This window comes from Microcaecilia unicolor, chromosome 5, assembly GCF_901765095.1.
Source record: "Microcaecilia unicolor chromosome 5, aMicUni1.1, whole genome shotgun sequence".
NCBI classification, from domain to species: domain Eukaryota; kingdom Metazoa; phylum Chordata; class Amphibia; order Gymnophiona; family Siphonopidae; genus Microcaecilia; species Microcaecilia unicolor.
This window is the reverse complement of record NC_044035.1, coordinates 150637926-150654163: the sequence shown is the minus strand read 5'-3', so window position 1 is coordinate 150654163 and position 16238 is coordinate 150637926. Positions and strand designations below refer to the sequence as shown.

The following is a 16238-nucleotide window of genomic DNA, read 5'->3' as shown; positions in this document are numbered from 1 at the left end:
TTCCTAATCATGGGGCTGATCATTCTGACCAAATTGAATTAACTTCATCTGTGCCAGTTACTTTTTTCTCTCGAATGAAACAGCTTCTGCTTCTAATGAATCTGAATTTTCTATAAGGGATGTAATGATGGCTCTGACTAGAATGGAGAAGACGGTTCAAGATAACTTTGTGTTGCTAAGTAAATTTACTCAAGAAGCTGTAGCCAAGTTTGCAGAACAAGAAAGTAGGATTGCCAAAACGGAACCGAGGGTGGAAAAAGTTGAGTCTCAAGCTGTCTCATGCCACGCAGCTATTGCTGTTGATACTAAAGACAGTTTAGCTATTCAGCTTCATATGGAAAATTTGGAGAATGCCTCTAGAGCACATAACCTACATTTATTAAATTTTCCTGTGACTCATTTTTTGGCTCCTTTAGAACTTTTCCGAATGTACTTAAGACATATTTTACAACTGTCTTTTGATTCTGTTAATGTTAGTAATTTGTACTATCTTCCTAAGGGTATTAAAATTCCTAATCAAGAAGGAGCTTTTGACTCGATAAATTCCCCAGATAGTTCGGATTTGTCAAAGTTTTTGGAATCCTCTCAGGATGGTATTTTAAAAAGAGCAACTTTGCTAGTATTGTTCCAGTCTGAGGTTCAAAAGATGTTGGTCTTAAAAGCTTATTTTCCTAAGAAGAATGTGCTATTATGTGGTCAGGCTATAACAATGTTTCCTGATGTCTCCAGACCTACACAGTTAAAGCAGAAGGCTTTTCTACAGCTGAAGCCATAAGTTTTGGCTGTGGGAGCCACATTTTTCCTTAAATTCCTTGTAAATGTCTGGTGATATATGGAGGAAAGTCTTATGGTTTTTTTCTTTTTTTTGGAACCCATATATTTGGGGAATTTTCTTGTGGATAAATCTAATATAAAAGACAATTAAGTTATATATTGAGGTATTACAGGTGATTAGGGTTTAGATATATGATCTTTAGGTCTGCTGTTTCTTTGAATTATATTGTTTAAATTTACTGTACTTCAGTGGTTTTGCAAAGCTTTCCCCTGAAGTGGACTGGAATGTAGTAATGTGGACATTATTTATACAGTTTTCTTTAGTGTTCATTGTTAACACACTTTGAAAATTCAATTAAAAATAAACAAACAAAAACCCTGTCATTCCCAAGATCAGAATCGATGGTGCAAATGAAATAGGAGTGCCAATCATAGTGACCATAGAGGCTAATGACGAGTCACCTTTGTGTGAAATCAGAAATTCCTTGTTTTTTTTTCAGGTTTGCGTTTTAATATATATGCATAACCAGTTAGCTATTTCCATAAGTTTGTCATTGACTTTCTTCAGGGTACTCTGTCTGGTCTGCAGTTTTTTTTGAGGTGGATGAGATGAGGGATCTTGGTGTACAAATCACTATGAGGAAAAAATTACAAATTTGTGTTACAGGCAAAGATATCCCCCCTTAGAGCCCAGAAAATGGGCATTACTAGAGATAATAGACTTGTCAAATGTGGAACTGATATGACTAATTTGGATCATTTAAATTGGTCATGCCTAGTTATACAACACTTCTGGAGAGGGCTTTCTTAATATATTGCCCCAATTCTGAGCACGCAACTCCAGTTTCTTCCACAACTTTCTTTATTTGCAGACTTTTCTGTTATTACGCCAGCTATTAAAGCAGCTGCGAAAGACTTAGGGGCTGATATTCAGACCACGGGAGGCAGCCCGGCTATCTCCTGTGGTTGGCAGTAAGACCAGATATTCAACGTTGGGCCGTTTCTGGTGACTGGCATTGAATATCCGGTTTATTTTAGGCCAAGCCAATATTCAGCGCTGGCTGGTTCAGTTTAAACTGGCCACAGATAGGCCTACTATTTCATTATTTTGGCGGCCTGATTTGGCTGTGGAAGTTAGCTGGTGATGAGTTGAATGTTAGCGGATAACCAGTTGTCTTGCGTGATATAACCGGTTAGCCACTAAGGGCCAGATTCTAATTATTTCCAATTAGTGCTCATTATTGCTTGATAGGTGCTGCTATGAACACTGATTAGCTTGTTAAGTCAATTAAGTTACGCGCATTGTTATGGAATACACTTAGATTTCAGCATGGAACGCTAGGCGTGCTATATAGAATCCAGCAGTAAGTGCTGACTGGGAATATTCAGCAAGAGATAACTGACTATCACCCGTTGAATATTGGCGGATAGATGATTAAGTGCTATTTAACCAGCCAGGAGCAGTTCCTGGTCAGTTAAATAGTGCTGAATATCAGGGGGTTACACTGTTATATGTTTATTTTAGTTCACAAAAGTATATCGCAGCAATGGTGTCAAAATACTCCAAATGTTACACAGTGTCTTAGGGGGCCTTTTACTAAGCTGTGATAAAAAAAGAGTGGCCTGTGCTAGTTTGGGCACATGAAATTGGCGTGCGCTGGGCCATTTTTACCAATGCGGGTAAAAAGGCCATTTTTTAAATGGGGCAGTAAAAGGCCGTGTGCTAATAATAAAAGTAGCGTGTGGCCATTTACTGCCTGAGCCCTTACTGCCACCTATAAACTTGGGTAAAGGCTAACGTGCTACTCGTGTGGTAATCAGGCAGCGTGTGGCAATGTGGCCATACCTGCCCGTTACTGCTGGGAACTCTCCCCGCAGTAGAAAATGGAAAATTATTTTCTACCATGGGAAACTGCGCCCACTCACTTCGGAAATACCGCCGGGCGCCCACGCTACCCCAGCGGTAGGGTTGATTTGGAACGCGCTACCTGCGTGGTAGTCCTAGTAATAGGGACTAATAATCTTCTCCATGCAATGATGGCAATGGAGTTCTGTAGGGCTAGGTGGAATGATCCACAGCGCTGAGTTTATTTTCAAAATGTTTGGGAACCAGCTTGGTTAGTGATGCCACACCGTCCAGTTAAGTGGAAGCTGCTGTTGACAGAAACAGACTTTCATGCTTTTGCAGCTGGGTACAGTGAAAGAAACACCATCGGATATGGAGGTTTATCGCAGATTTGGAAGGGGAAGAAGGGGAAGGGGGGGGGGCTGTTGAAAAATATTAACCATGGTGGCAGTCAGTGATGTGATGAGTATTCAATTCTTTACAATTTAATGATTGTGCATGACTTATAATGTTGATTTGGCTGTTGTCAATAAACAAAAGCTTTAAAACAAAAGATATTTTTCTTAGCCCCTGTGTAACAAAATGTTTTTTTTTACGTATTATTTGTTATTTTGGGCTCACTCTGAGATTGCAGTAATTTATTTTAACTTTACAATTAAAGTTAAAATATGAGCAGTTTTTAAAAAATATATCATTTTACAAATGATATTATCAATAGAAATCAAACAAAATAAAACATGGAAAAGAAAATAATTTATTTTGTTTGATTTCTATTGATAACCTTAAGAGTGGACTAACACGGCTACCACACTCCTCTACAAATGATATTTAAAGCAAGACAGATTTCTGGTAAGATTATCAAAGTGTAAGCAAAGTGTTCTTGTTTCTTTTGTAAAATGATAGCTATTTGTCTTCAAACATGACAACAGGACATTAAGAAACACAAATTAAGGTTGGAAGGAATATATGATTAATATGGGAAATAATCCTGTTGAGGAGGGAGGAGAATGGAAGATGTGAACATATTGGGGCAGACAAAAGAAAAAAAAAAAGCAGGAGTCACCACTGAAGGTAGAGGAACATTGACGTTCCCATGGAAATCAAGTTAAAATAATCCAAAGGATGGGGAAGGAGTAATGGCTCTTCAAAATCAAACCACGGAACAAAAGTCTATGAAATCCAGTGCTTATTGGTTATCAGATACACTCAAACGCTTTCAAGGCAAAGACCATAGGTAAAATATGCCTGTGGACTTTGCAGCAACGTAGGAAGTATGGGCATTGAACTCCACAGGGGTAATTATATAAGGCCTTTTATGTCCATAAAACAGCCTTGTATGCACAGAAATAGGCGTTTATAAAATTGTCTGAGGTACTTTTCTACATATGTAAAAGTATGTAGAAAAGAACTATTCAGCTCTGTTTACAGAAAATATTGCCAAAGCTCATAAAATAAATTATTTGATAAAAGCAAGAGCCCTCTTATTTATAGGTAAAGCCATCAAAGCAGTCTGTTGTTTTTTTTTTTTTACTGTAAATATTAGCTACAGACCATTTATGAATATACTCACTGGGTAATTTCCACAAACAAAAATATATGCAACAAACATTGGGTTAAACTTAAATGTGCAACACTGAGTCGCAGTCTATTAAAGAAAATCCACTTTAAAAATAAATTTTAGGTGAAAAAAAACTTTTAAAAGTAGCCACAATTCACTTATTTTAACTGTAGTATATTCTGAGTCCATGCAGCTTCAAAACATGGGGTCTCCGGGCATGGAAAGTGGAATCCAGAGTCAAGAAGAAAACAAGAGGGAAAAAAGTTCAGAACTCACCGAGGAGCTCAGTGGTGGGGTTCCTCTATCTGTGGCCATGACAGTGATGTTATAAAAAGCAATATTTTCCCGGTCTAGTTCACAGTCTTTTCGAACTCGTAAATTCCCATCCACAGGTGAGATAACAAATTCGCCTGCGCAAAAAGGAATTTAAAAAGAGGTTAGCAACTGTTAATTAACATATTACTAGAGTTTTAAGTTGCCAGGTCAAAGGTCTAATTTAAAAAAACAGCAAAAGCACAATAACAAATATCGACCAATATTTGAAGTGAGTTTACCAGCCGAAATGGCTACCGACTGCTTAAGTTGCTTGGTCGCGGCTATCTGGTCATTTTCAGCGACACTTAACCAGTCATCCTTGCTGAAAATGACCAGTTAGCACCAAATTTAAATCTGGCTATATCGGGGGTGTTCTAGGGGTGTTCCTGGGCAGAGTCTGGTTAGGTCCAAATATTCAGACCTAACCGGCCAGGTTTAGAGCATAAATAGCACAAATGGCTGTCCTATCTTTATATATTAACCCATGGCCAGTTAAGTCTGAATGTTAACCGGTCATGCGCTAGCTGGCTTAAAACAAACAAGCCAAACAGAGAGGGTAAACAGCATACATAGAAAGTACACAAACAAAAAAAGCAACACTGGGCCTTCAAGACTGAGACAACAGGAGTATTTTATATATTCAGATTAAGTTCCTAAATAACACACATACATATCAAAAGAACACATATATATGCAATTCGATCCTTATTGTGAATGATTTATTTATTTTTATTACATTTGTACCCCGCGCTTTCCCACTCATAGCAGGCTCAATGCGGCTTACATATTATATACAGGAACTTATTTGTACCTGGGGCAATGGAGGGTTAAGTGACTTGCCCAGAGTCACAAGGAACTGCCTGTGCCTGTAGTGAGAATCAAACCCAGTTCCCCAGGATCAAAGTCCACCACTCTAACCACTAGGCCACTCCTAGATAAAGTTTGATAGTAGCTCTATATCTATATATGTATGGCTATCTTGAACATGTTTTAATATACATGTATATGTTCTTTTTTAAATAGATTGTATCATTTAGAATGATTTCTTATTATTTGGATTTATATACAGAAATGTCCTCTTTACTGTTGATTATTTATATAAAGCCACTACAATATTTTATGAATATATATAATTCATAGTGATGTTTGCTTATTATATTTTCCATTATACTTTTTATCACATTATATGTTATTAATGTTCTTAACATTACAATGTATTTTTATGGTGATCTATATGTTTTTATATGTTTTGTTGTTAGACCCCTGAGGCAGGTGTTGTATAACGCTGAAACACGGCCCATGTCGGGTCACTTATCAATAAAATACTCCTATTGTCTCAGTCTTGAAGGCCCAGTGTTGCTTTTTTTGTTTTAAAACAAACAAGGAAATTCAATGCCAAAGCCCACACAGGGCCTGGCATTGAGTTTCGGTTTTAGCACCAGCAGCAGACAAAAACAATGTTGTCTGCCACCAGCTAAATATTGGCCGGATAGAGGGGCAAGGGGCCAGCCTATATGTTGTACACATTGCTATGGATATGAGTTCATATCTAGCCAGGGACACTTATTAATAGTACCTATGCCCATTTAATATCTAGGATTTCTTTTTCAGATGCAGCACCAACACTGTGGAACTGCTTGTTACTTAAGGTAGGGCAAGAGGTAAATTACCAGAGCCTTTAGCACAAATAAAACAATGTGACTCATCTTGACACCGGGTCTATTTACTAAAACTTGTCAAAACCTACCATACAGTAAGACTTAATAACCTGGAGTATCTGATACCACAGGTAAGTAAATCTATATAAATTTACAATAAAGTGCACTAGTGTGGCAAAGAACATTCATATTTCCAGTACCAGTAGTGTGGTAAGGAAGGCCCCTCCATCCTTTGCATGGGCCGTTCTCCACCACAAAAAATGCTCTTTCCTCTCCAGCAGACAGCAGATGCTAAAGTCAATATCACTGATGGGCCAATGGCACTCTTCTCCACCCCCACCCTATATCCAAGGGATGTAGGGCCATTAGCCCACAAAGAATTTTCTGAGGTTAGTATCTGTCGATGGTATAGGGGAAGTGGGATTTTTTTGTTGTGACGCTGGCCCCTTTAACAAGGTCCCCAAGAGCATCGACTTCTGTATTAAGAAACCAATGTTTCTGAGAGAACGTTAACTACACCTCAATAATAGCTGCATGAACACATTTTTAACATGTATTAGTAGCAATTAAGTTACATTAATTGCCACCTAAGTTAGTAGATAGGCCTGGTAGTAAGTCATTTTTATGCTCTAAGTTGTGTTGCTGCACATAGGGGTCCTTTTACTAAGTCTTGGCAAAAAGTGGCCTGCAGTAGCGTGGGTCAGGGGCGTATCTGTGTGGGAGGGGCCTGGGACCCCGCAGATTTCGCCCCGGACCCCCCTACCGTCGTCATCTACCCCCAAGGTCTGCTTCCTCCTGCCGGCTTTTTAAAATATTGCTTCAGCTGGCGGGGGACCCCAACCCCCCGCCAGCCCAGCCGCGGTCTTCTTTAACTTCTTCATCCTCGTCATGCTGAAAGCTGCATGCATCCTTAGTTCCAGTTGGACGGAGTCTGACGTCGCAGTACGTTGACGTTACAACGTGCTGCGACGTCAGACTCCGTCCAACTGGAACTAAGGATGCATGCAACTTTCAGCATGACGAGGATGAAGAAGTTAAAGAAGACCGCGGCTGGGCTGGCGGGGGTTGGGGTCCCCCGCCAGCTGAAGCAATATTTTAAAAAGCCGGCAGGAGGAAGCGGACCTTGGGAGTAGGTGACGGCGGTAGGCGGGGAGGGAGGGTTAACGGCAGTAGGGGGGAGGGTTGACAGCGGTGGGGGGGCAGCGGTGGCGGCCGGGGGGGCTATAATGTGCCCCCTCACTCTAGCCCCTGCTCCCCCTACCGCCGAACCTCAGATAGGCCCCTGGCGTGGGTGCATGAATTTGGCGTGTGCCAGGTTAGTTTTTAACACTTCTGGGAAAAAGGGCTTTTTTTCAATGGGCCGGGAAAAGGGTCTGCAGTAAAATTGCAACTAGCACGCGCCTATATACAGCCTGAGCCCTTAATGCCACCCATTGATCTAGCGGTAAGGGCTCACACGCTACACATGCAGTGTCCGGTTGGCACGAGCCAACTGCCGATTAACACCGGAAACACTGTGCGTGGCAGGAAATAAAAAAAATAATTTGGCCCAGCAGTATGGGAACTTGTCAAATCTGAAACTACCGCCGGGGGGGGGGGGGGGGGGGGCATGCTAGCCTAGCTGTAGTCTCATTTTGGCGTGCACTGCATGCACATAGAGCCTATCGTGCCTTTGTAAAAGGGTCCCTTAATGAATCTTGGATGCACAGGCAGTCAGTGAGTCAGATGTCTGGTGAGGCTATGGTGGGGTGGGGTGTGGCGGGGTGGAGTAGGGGCATGGCTGGGGCACAGCTAGGGCAGGGTGGCATACAGCATGGTGAGTCAAGTTAAAATCTTTGGGTAGTGACACCTGTGTCAGCAGTAAAGGGAGAGTGGGGGCATTTTTGAACACAGGTGTCTCCCCCACCTAGTACCTCTGTTACTGATGGCATTATACAAGCTGAACACACGTCAGGGAATTATGTGCCCCAAAAATGTCTAAATTATGCACCAAAATAATATAAACAGAAAAATATTTGTAGCATTCTGGAAATATACTCAGATACTTTAACACTTGGCTCTCAGTCAGCCCTAGCTCCCCGGTCCAGCATCTTCCTGTTGGCCATTTGAACAGCGATGTTCAACAGCACTGTAACAGAAATCCCTTGGTTACTGCTAACCATAAAATGATTTGTCTATCAAAGTTTTTAGTAGGTTGTCAAATGGCCACTAGGTTTAAGATCTGCTGCCCTTTAGTTCATTGCTGAGTTACCAAATATGTTTGGATTATGTATTATCTATATTAGCTATATATAATGCTTAGAGCAGCGAGATGAGAAACAGGGAAGCCAGGATTCAAATCCAACTGCTGCTCCTTAAGAACTTGGACAAGTCACTTACCCTTCCATTGTCTCAGGTACAGACTTTGATTGTAAGCCCTCTAGGAAAATACCTACTCCCCGCTATTCAAAGCTATTTAATCAGCCAGAAATGGCACTGACCAGTTAAATAGCATTGTGGCACCATATCACTGGTTATCTCTGCTGAATATTCATGATCAGTGCTAAAACGTTAACAGGATATATCGCACGATAACCTGCAATATTCAGCACTGACTGGCTAAGTTTAGATTGCATAAATAGCAATGCTATCTTTGCCTGCTATTAACTTAACCGGCCAGCGCTGAATATGGTTAAGTTAGCGCCAGACAAAAAACCCAGATATTCCATGTCAGTCACTGGAAACAGCTTGGCATTGAATATCTGGGGTCAGTGCTGACCACAGCACTTATGCAGGCTGGTCTTTATCTGCCATCATCTACTATTTATTTAGCTGTTGCTCACACCTTTTTCAGTAGTAGTTCAAGGTGAGTTACATGCAGGTACACTGGATATTTCTCTGTCCCAGCAGGGCTCACAATCTAAGTTTATACCTGAGGCAATAGAGAATTAAGTGACTTGCCCAAGATCACAAGGAGCAGCAGTGGGATTTGAACCAGCCACCTCTAGATTGCAAGACCGGTGCTGTAACCACTAGGCCACTCTGTTATGTCTCTCCTGCTGGCCTAATATTGGACCCCTAGTGTATCTAAATGTAACTCACTTTGAGCTATAACTGAGAATGGCTTGAGTTTATAGTTTACAGTTTAATCCACTTGCTATACTGCCAGGCTTTAAAATAAGATCACAGTGGTTTACACTCCAATAAAATATTAAAAGCAATCCAGAAAAGAACCCCAATAAATATAGGACAAACTCACTCAAACAAGATCACACACAGCTCAACCATAACCACAACCACAACCACAATAAAAGTCACAAATGGCAAAAATGCCACAAAAACTAGCTAACCAAATAGACCCCTGGGCTCAGTCCCCTAGAAGGGGAGCTAAATCCAAATCCAAAACCTAGCATTAGGTATATTGTAGAGTAATATAAAACCTTAAAGTCACACAGAACCTATAAACAAATCTATCATGCCATAATAGCATTTACTTCCAGTAGTCACACAAAAAGGTAGCACTGTAGAATATTAATATACCTACTGGGAAAACTAAACAAACTGGATTAATATGAAGTGATTCTACAAACATATTCAATGCTATCTGAATAACTAGTCTTTCACAAATGAAAAACAGACAAACCCTCACCAAGTACATAATAAGTTACCACAAACTAAAAACAGAAATATGTAGACAAAAATTAAACTGAAACCCCAAGATGCCAGACTCTGCATACAGTGCAACACCAGAGAAACAGAGACAGTAATGCATTTCCTTCTGTACTGTGCAAAATATAAAGATAACACTTAGGGGGGTAGTTATTAATGTGTGGTATAAGTTGGGCTTTTTTCCACAGCTTAATGTAAACTCCCTGGTGGTGGAGTAGTATTACACTTAAACAAAATGGCTGGTAGAAATGTCATGGTTCAAGAGGCTTCCAAATAAACTCCACACAATCAAGGGATTTAACAACAAAATATGTTGTTTATTATGAGTTGGTAAGTTTAAACATTTAGGCATGTATCTTAATTTGATGGTAATTATTATAGTGCATATTTTAGAAAATCTATTCGTGTTTTGGATTTCTGAAAACTGGTATTTAGACATCCATATTACATATGACAATAGACTGACTCTGAAATGGTCTTAAAGGATTGATGGATATTACAAACTAGAAGCAAAGCAGTGAGCCAGAGCCTCAGCAGAAGGGTGGACAAAAATAGCAGAATTAGGTAGCATCAAGTTTTATTGCAATAAACCAAATAATTCCGCAAGTTAGGTTACTTGATTCCCTGTAGAGTTGAATAGTATGATCTTCTGGCCAGATTGAATTCATTTTTATATACTGTCAGAGCATGTTTTAAACTAACATTTACTAATTCTTCTGTAGATTTGCACCAACTGCATTCAAGCCTGTGGCATTTCCTCCTTAGTTCCAATAAATCATTTGAAAACCAAGGAGATTCCAATCTTCTGGAGGATTTACCTTTGCGCTCTGCAACAATATCATTTAAGACTTGCAACAAAGAAAATTTCCAATTAGATAATACATTTTCTGGAAGATCCTTAGGTACTTCTAACAAAGAAATTACCTGAGACCAATAGTTAATCACATTAATCTTGCCTCGTCCCAACCTATTATTCCTAAAAGGGCTTTTCTTAACAACAGATGCGATAAAATTCAAAGTAAAATTACAGCAAAAGTGATCAGACTAAATCACTGGTTCCCAGTTACAGAAAGTTAACAGTTGCTCTTAATTAAATTCCTTCTTTGTAGCACAACCCAAAACTTGAATTACAGCAACCTTGACACTCAAATTCACAACATATGACCTTCAACAACCTCAATATCAGATAAGTATATTTCTGATTTCTCCAAATTTCTCTCAATTTACCTGTGTTTCTTAAGAATTTGATTTCTTTTCTAAACCTTTTGTGCCCTATTATAGATAATCTTGGAACCCTTTAACCACACACCAGGATCTACTCCGAGGGAAGCAGGTACTTATTTTATTACAGATATGCTCCATTTGTGTGAACACATGGTGAAGTGAAGGTGGTATTTATCTTCGCTAGCCTGTTGCTTTCTTGTGTTGGGTACCTTGGCGATGGTCATCCCATTGCTCCTTGGTCAGCTCTTCAGTACAGGAATTGCTTCAACACTACCTCAACAAACTCAAAAAGGAAAACCTTGATTCCTTATGTGAGTGGTTGTCCTTTGTCAGTATCTTCTTTGCCAGTGTATAACTAGCTAAATTTAAATTAAAAAAATAATAATTGAGAGGAGTTTCCATCTAACAATTCCAGCACAAGCTCCTTTTATTCTCTTACTGCATGTGTCTCTGAAACCTCCAGCTGAAAACAGGAAGGCACCTACACATGGGGCACTTACAATGGCAGAGTCTTCTTCAGGTGCAGGCAATCAGCAAAGGCTTAGCAAAAGCAAGCACACAGACTAAGGTTCTCAAGGTCACGAAAGCAAGCACACAGACTAAGGTTCTCAAGGTCACGTTAAAATGGGCTTTTTCTACAAGGCAGGCACTTAATGCTGCAGGCTCTTGGATGCAGGCCGGTGTATAAAATGGGCTTCTTCTTATACTGGCACCAAGAGGCAGGCAACTCAGACTAAGCTTCTCAAAAGCAGGTACTCATACCATTATTTATACTAGGTTCTTCTCCAATGCAGGCTCTTAAAATAGCAGGCGCTTCCAGTTGGGATCTCTCCCCCAGGGACGGGGCTTCTTCTTGTTATGCCAGCAGAAGCTTCACCAGCCACACAGCACACCATAGCCTCTGCTGACCCAGTGTGTCCAGCACAGCACTTGCTTCAGAGTTTTCCCTCTGGGTCTCCAGCTATGTGGCCCCTCCAGCAGCTCAGCGAGCCCTGCTTCACTCTGCCCATCACTCTTCTCTGTGCTTGGCCCCGCTGCTCATGCTACCTGCTGTTCTCTCTCCAGGCTCTGCCCCACACTGCATCCAGGATTCACCAGCTCTGCCCAGTTCTCTCTTCTCACTAGGGCTCAAGCTGCCTGTCACTGCTCTCCTGCCCAGGGCTTGCTTTCCTTCCTGTCCAGAAAGCTCCTCAGCCCTCCACTGTTCCAGAAAGCTTCTCAGCCCTCCACTGGTCTCCTGTCTAGGCCCGACTGCTCCCCTACTGCCTGGGCTTGCTTCCCTCTGAGTATGCTCCCTGATCGTTACTCTCTCCCTCTCCCTCTCTTGCTCATTGGTGCATTTTTTAAGCTTATACAGGGCTCTGGCCTCTGACCCTTCCCATGCAGGCATGCTATTCATGCCTGTCTGACCCTATGGGCTCCAATAGGGTCAGGAAGGCTCCCCTATGCAATCCCGAGACTCTCCTCATGCATGCGCAGCTGTCTCTACTGCTGGTGCTGTGGATCTTTACAGTCTTATGGCACCAGAACAAGATGGCTGGCTGCCTTCCCTGCTGTCCGCAGCCTCCTCCAACTTCCCGCGGGCCCAGGGTGCATTCACAACCCACACTTCCAGATTCATGGGTGAGCCGGTTCATTCCTCCTACCTGCTGCAAACAGTCCTGATGCCTTCTGTATACCAGTGATGCCCTGGGTAAGTGTTTTTCTACTATATACATTAATTTCCCATGGGAGTGACAAACCTGCAGTATCAAATTCCCCCACCAATTCCCCCATATCTGATCTCTCCCTCCCCCATAAAACTTTTATACAGCAGCCTGAATCCTAGCAGCAGTACTGTGAGACTACTGCTAAGGCTCACTGGTGCCATTTTGAACCCAATATTGGCATGGCAGGAGTGACTGGGGATTGTTTCTGCCCCATACCCATTAATCCCCAGGGGTTAGTAAAGGTAGGCCTGAGGGGGAGGACCACAGGAGGCTGGGGGCGCGGGAGGAGAGTGGGGTCTTTTGGGGGTAGGGAACCTGATATTAAGGGGGAAGGCTTTGGAAGCATGGAGGATCTGATATGGGGGACATCGGAAGAGGAATGTGATATAGGAGGAATCAGAAAGGAGGATCTGATATGAAGGCATTGAGAGGGGAATATGATAAGGTGGGGGCATCGAGAGTAGGGGAGGGGGTCAGGGGGAGAACCAGTGCCTGTCCCGTTTAAGATGCAATCCTGGAGCATCGGACTGTGGCGTTGTAGCCACAGCCTGATGGGGAGGGGAAAATAACACCAATTTTTATCTGTCAATAATTTTAAGGAATAATGCAGCTTAGATTTTTCACTGCATGCTGCATTATTCAATTTACATAGTAATGAGGTGTTTTGCATGCTTTGCATCTCATTACTGTGTATCCTGCAGTAATTAATATTAACCTGTATTATGGTAATAAACACACGCTATTGCAATTTAAAATGTGATGAGGGATAAATAATGCGCATTATAATTGTAATTTTCTTTAATAACTACCCCCCTTAATAACCAGTTTCTTATTATGTCGTTTTCACTTTACATATTCCAAGTCTTGGACAGAACAATAAATTCTCTGACTTCCTCCTTTCCCCCTCCCTTTTTATGCTGAGTGACCTTCCAGGGGTCCTTGCAAATGGGCAATAACTGACTGCAATAGTTCCTGATTGTCTTACTAAAATTTTTACTGACAGGATTTCCTGACACTATGTGGAAACTCCACAGATTCCCAGAACTGAAAAAGAGATCTTATCTATTTTGAAATGCTCTACTCAGATTTTCTAGAACAGAAGCCTCTCAAATGCTCTTTCCTTGCTCCTCAGTCCCAGCACCTTTTTCTCAGTTCTTCTCACTCTCCCATCTTATATTGCTCCATTTGCTTTTCTACCCTCTCCTCTCTTTCTCGTTCTAGGATGTGCATTCACTTCAGTTTTTTAAATTTCTGTTTAAGCATAAATTTGTGTGTGTAAAGTTGCATTAGTATGAATACAATCAAGTTAATGGGCATATAGATATTACTTTATTACATAAAATAACAATGAAATTAAACAAAATGAAAAACCAACAAAAGGAAAAATGAAATTAAAAACAAAAATCTTTCTGCACACTCTAATCCAGAGGTTCCCAAACGTTTTCGGCTCATGGCACCCTTAGTGCTCGAGCAATTTTTCGTGGCACCCCCTTCCCCCCAGCCACATAGGTCTCCGCCTGCCTGCCTGCCATATAGGTCTCCACCCCCCACAGTTCTCTACTGCCCCCCCTCCCCCACATTTTTTTCCATTGCTCACCTTCACCTGGAGCAGTCCTGGGGGCCTCCTCTGTGTCTCTATCTCCCCCTTTTCCTGTCCCAATGTTTCTCCCTGCCCAGCAGCTTTTCTTTGTCCTTGTCTCTCCCCATATTCAGCTTCTCCCTTCTTCCCAAACTATCCTGCCCTGCCCACCCTACCCCACTTGAGTGCCACGTCTCTTCCTCTCTCTTCCAGGCCTGCCCACCCCCCGAATAGTCTTGACTTCTCTCCCCTTCAACCTTCCTCCTCAAATCAAGTCTCTCTTCCCCACTCCCAGTGAGCCCTGCATCTCTCCCTCTCGCCAACTCTCCTCCGTAGCCCCAGTCCCCTGTACCTCTGCAGCAGCGGCGATGATTAAGAAAGTTTTCTGTCAGCCAGTAGCGTACCAAGGGGGGGCGGTGGGGGCGGTCCGCCCCGGGTACACGCCGCTGGGGGGGGGGTGCCACGGCATGCGCCTGTTGCCCTGTCTCAGTCCAAGAAAGTTCGCAATTCGCATGTGTTCACTGCTCCCTCTGAGTCTGCCGCGGAACAGGTTACGTCCTGTTCCGGGGCAGACTCAGAGGGAGCAGTGAACACATGCGAATTGCGAACTTTCTCGGAGACACAGCAATAGACGCGCACCGCGGCACCCCCCCCCCCGCGGCGTGCACCCGAGGGGGTGTCATTTCGCCGGGGGGGGGCGCATCGGCAATCCGCCCCGGGTGTCAGCTAGGGTCGGAACGCCACTGCTGTCAGCATCAGGGCCTCTTCTCAGGCGTGTCCTGCCTACGCGGATAACAGGAAGTTGCATCAAAGTAGGCAGGATGCTCCAGAGAAGAGGGAAGCTCCGGCTTTGGTGGAAAACTGTCTCAATCGCCGCTACCAGAGAGGTACAGGGGCCTGAGGCTACAGAGGAGAGCCAGCGGAAGGGAGAAGGAGAGATGCAGGACTCATGGGGCAGGGGGAAGGGAAGAGAAAAAGAGACATAATGAGGGAGCAGCAGCGGTTTGAGTGGCGGTGGGAGGGAGTTCAGGATTTGCCGTGGCACCCCTGAGAGTTCTCTGCAGTGTATCAGGGCGCTGTGGCACACAGTTTGGGAACCACTGCTCTAATCTAACTTCAAACCCATTCATCATGCCTACATCCTGTCTATTTTTCTCAGCTCCTCAGGGGGTTTTATTCCTTTTTAACCAACTGTCTCTCAGTTTCCTTCTTTCTTGATCTCTTTTGTAACTTACTGTGTTCAATCATGTGCCCTCATTGTCCCTCTCTTCCACAAGGTATGTTGCTCACCCTCTGTAAGCCAATGTAATAGTGTATTACGCTAACTTTCAAGCTATCTTACAGTACTCATTTTCCTCTTGATTTGGTATCGTATCTTTATATAACTGCAACATCCATCCACTGTGTGCGGAGCAATACTGTATTCATCAATTTCTAGGGCAGCATCTACTCTATTTGATGCTACTCCATCTACTAGTTACTGTGGAGAAGGTGAAGTCAGGGCAGTTTCTGGACAAAACGTCATCCCAGGCAATGGCTTCTCTCAGCAACTTCCTTCCTTTTTGGGATTGTATTCTTGAGACTCTCAGACTGGCTCAAAAGGGTGGTGTGATAACACCTTCACTAGCTCACTAGTACCCGGGGCTTGGAGCTCACTAATCCTGTGCGTTGAAGTAATCGCCACTATTTTTTTTCTTAACGTAGTAGAGAGGACTTAATTTAATTTTCTCTTTAAGGATCTTCTTTGCTTGCTTGCTCCAGATTTTTTTTTTTTTTAACCTCCATTTCAAAGGGAAAGGTGATCTAATTTTTTGTTTTTTGAAGCCCTCCCACTTCTGAGAGTTAGATCTCACACAAAAGAAGATAGCTGCTTCTTTTAGCCTCCAGAACAGGTGGGGAAAAGTTAGGGACTTTGGTATGGCTTTTT

General features: G+C 42.5%; 1 protein-coding gene across 1 annotated transcript in view; it reads right to left on the bottom strand.

Moving 5' to 3' along the window:
• CDH23 (cadherin related 23) overlaps positions 1–16238 on the bottom strand; it is a 1475307-nt gene that overhangs the window by 195998 nt on the left and 1263071 nt on the right. Inside the window, exon 39 of the mRNA XM_030204991.1 lies at positions 4455–4588. Within this exon, the coding sequence (XP_030060851.1) occupies positions 4455–4588 (134 nt within the window). The remainder of the gene's footprint in view (positions 1–4454; positions 4589–16238) is intronic.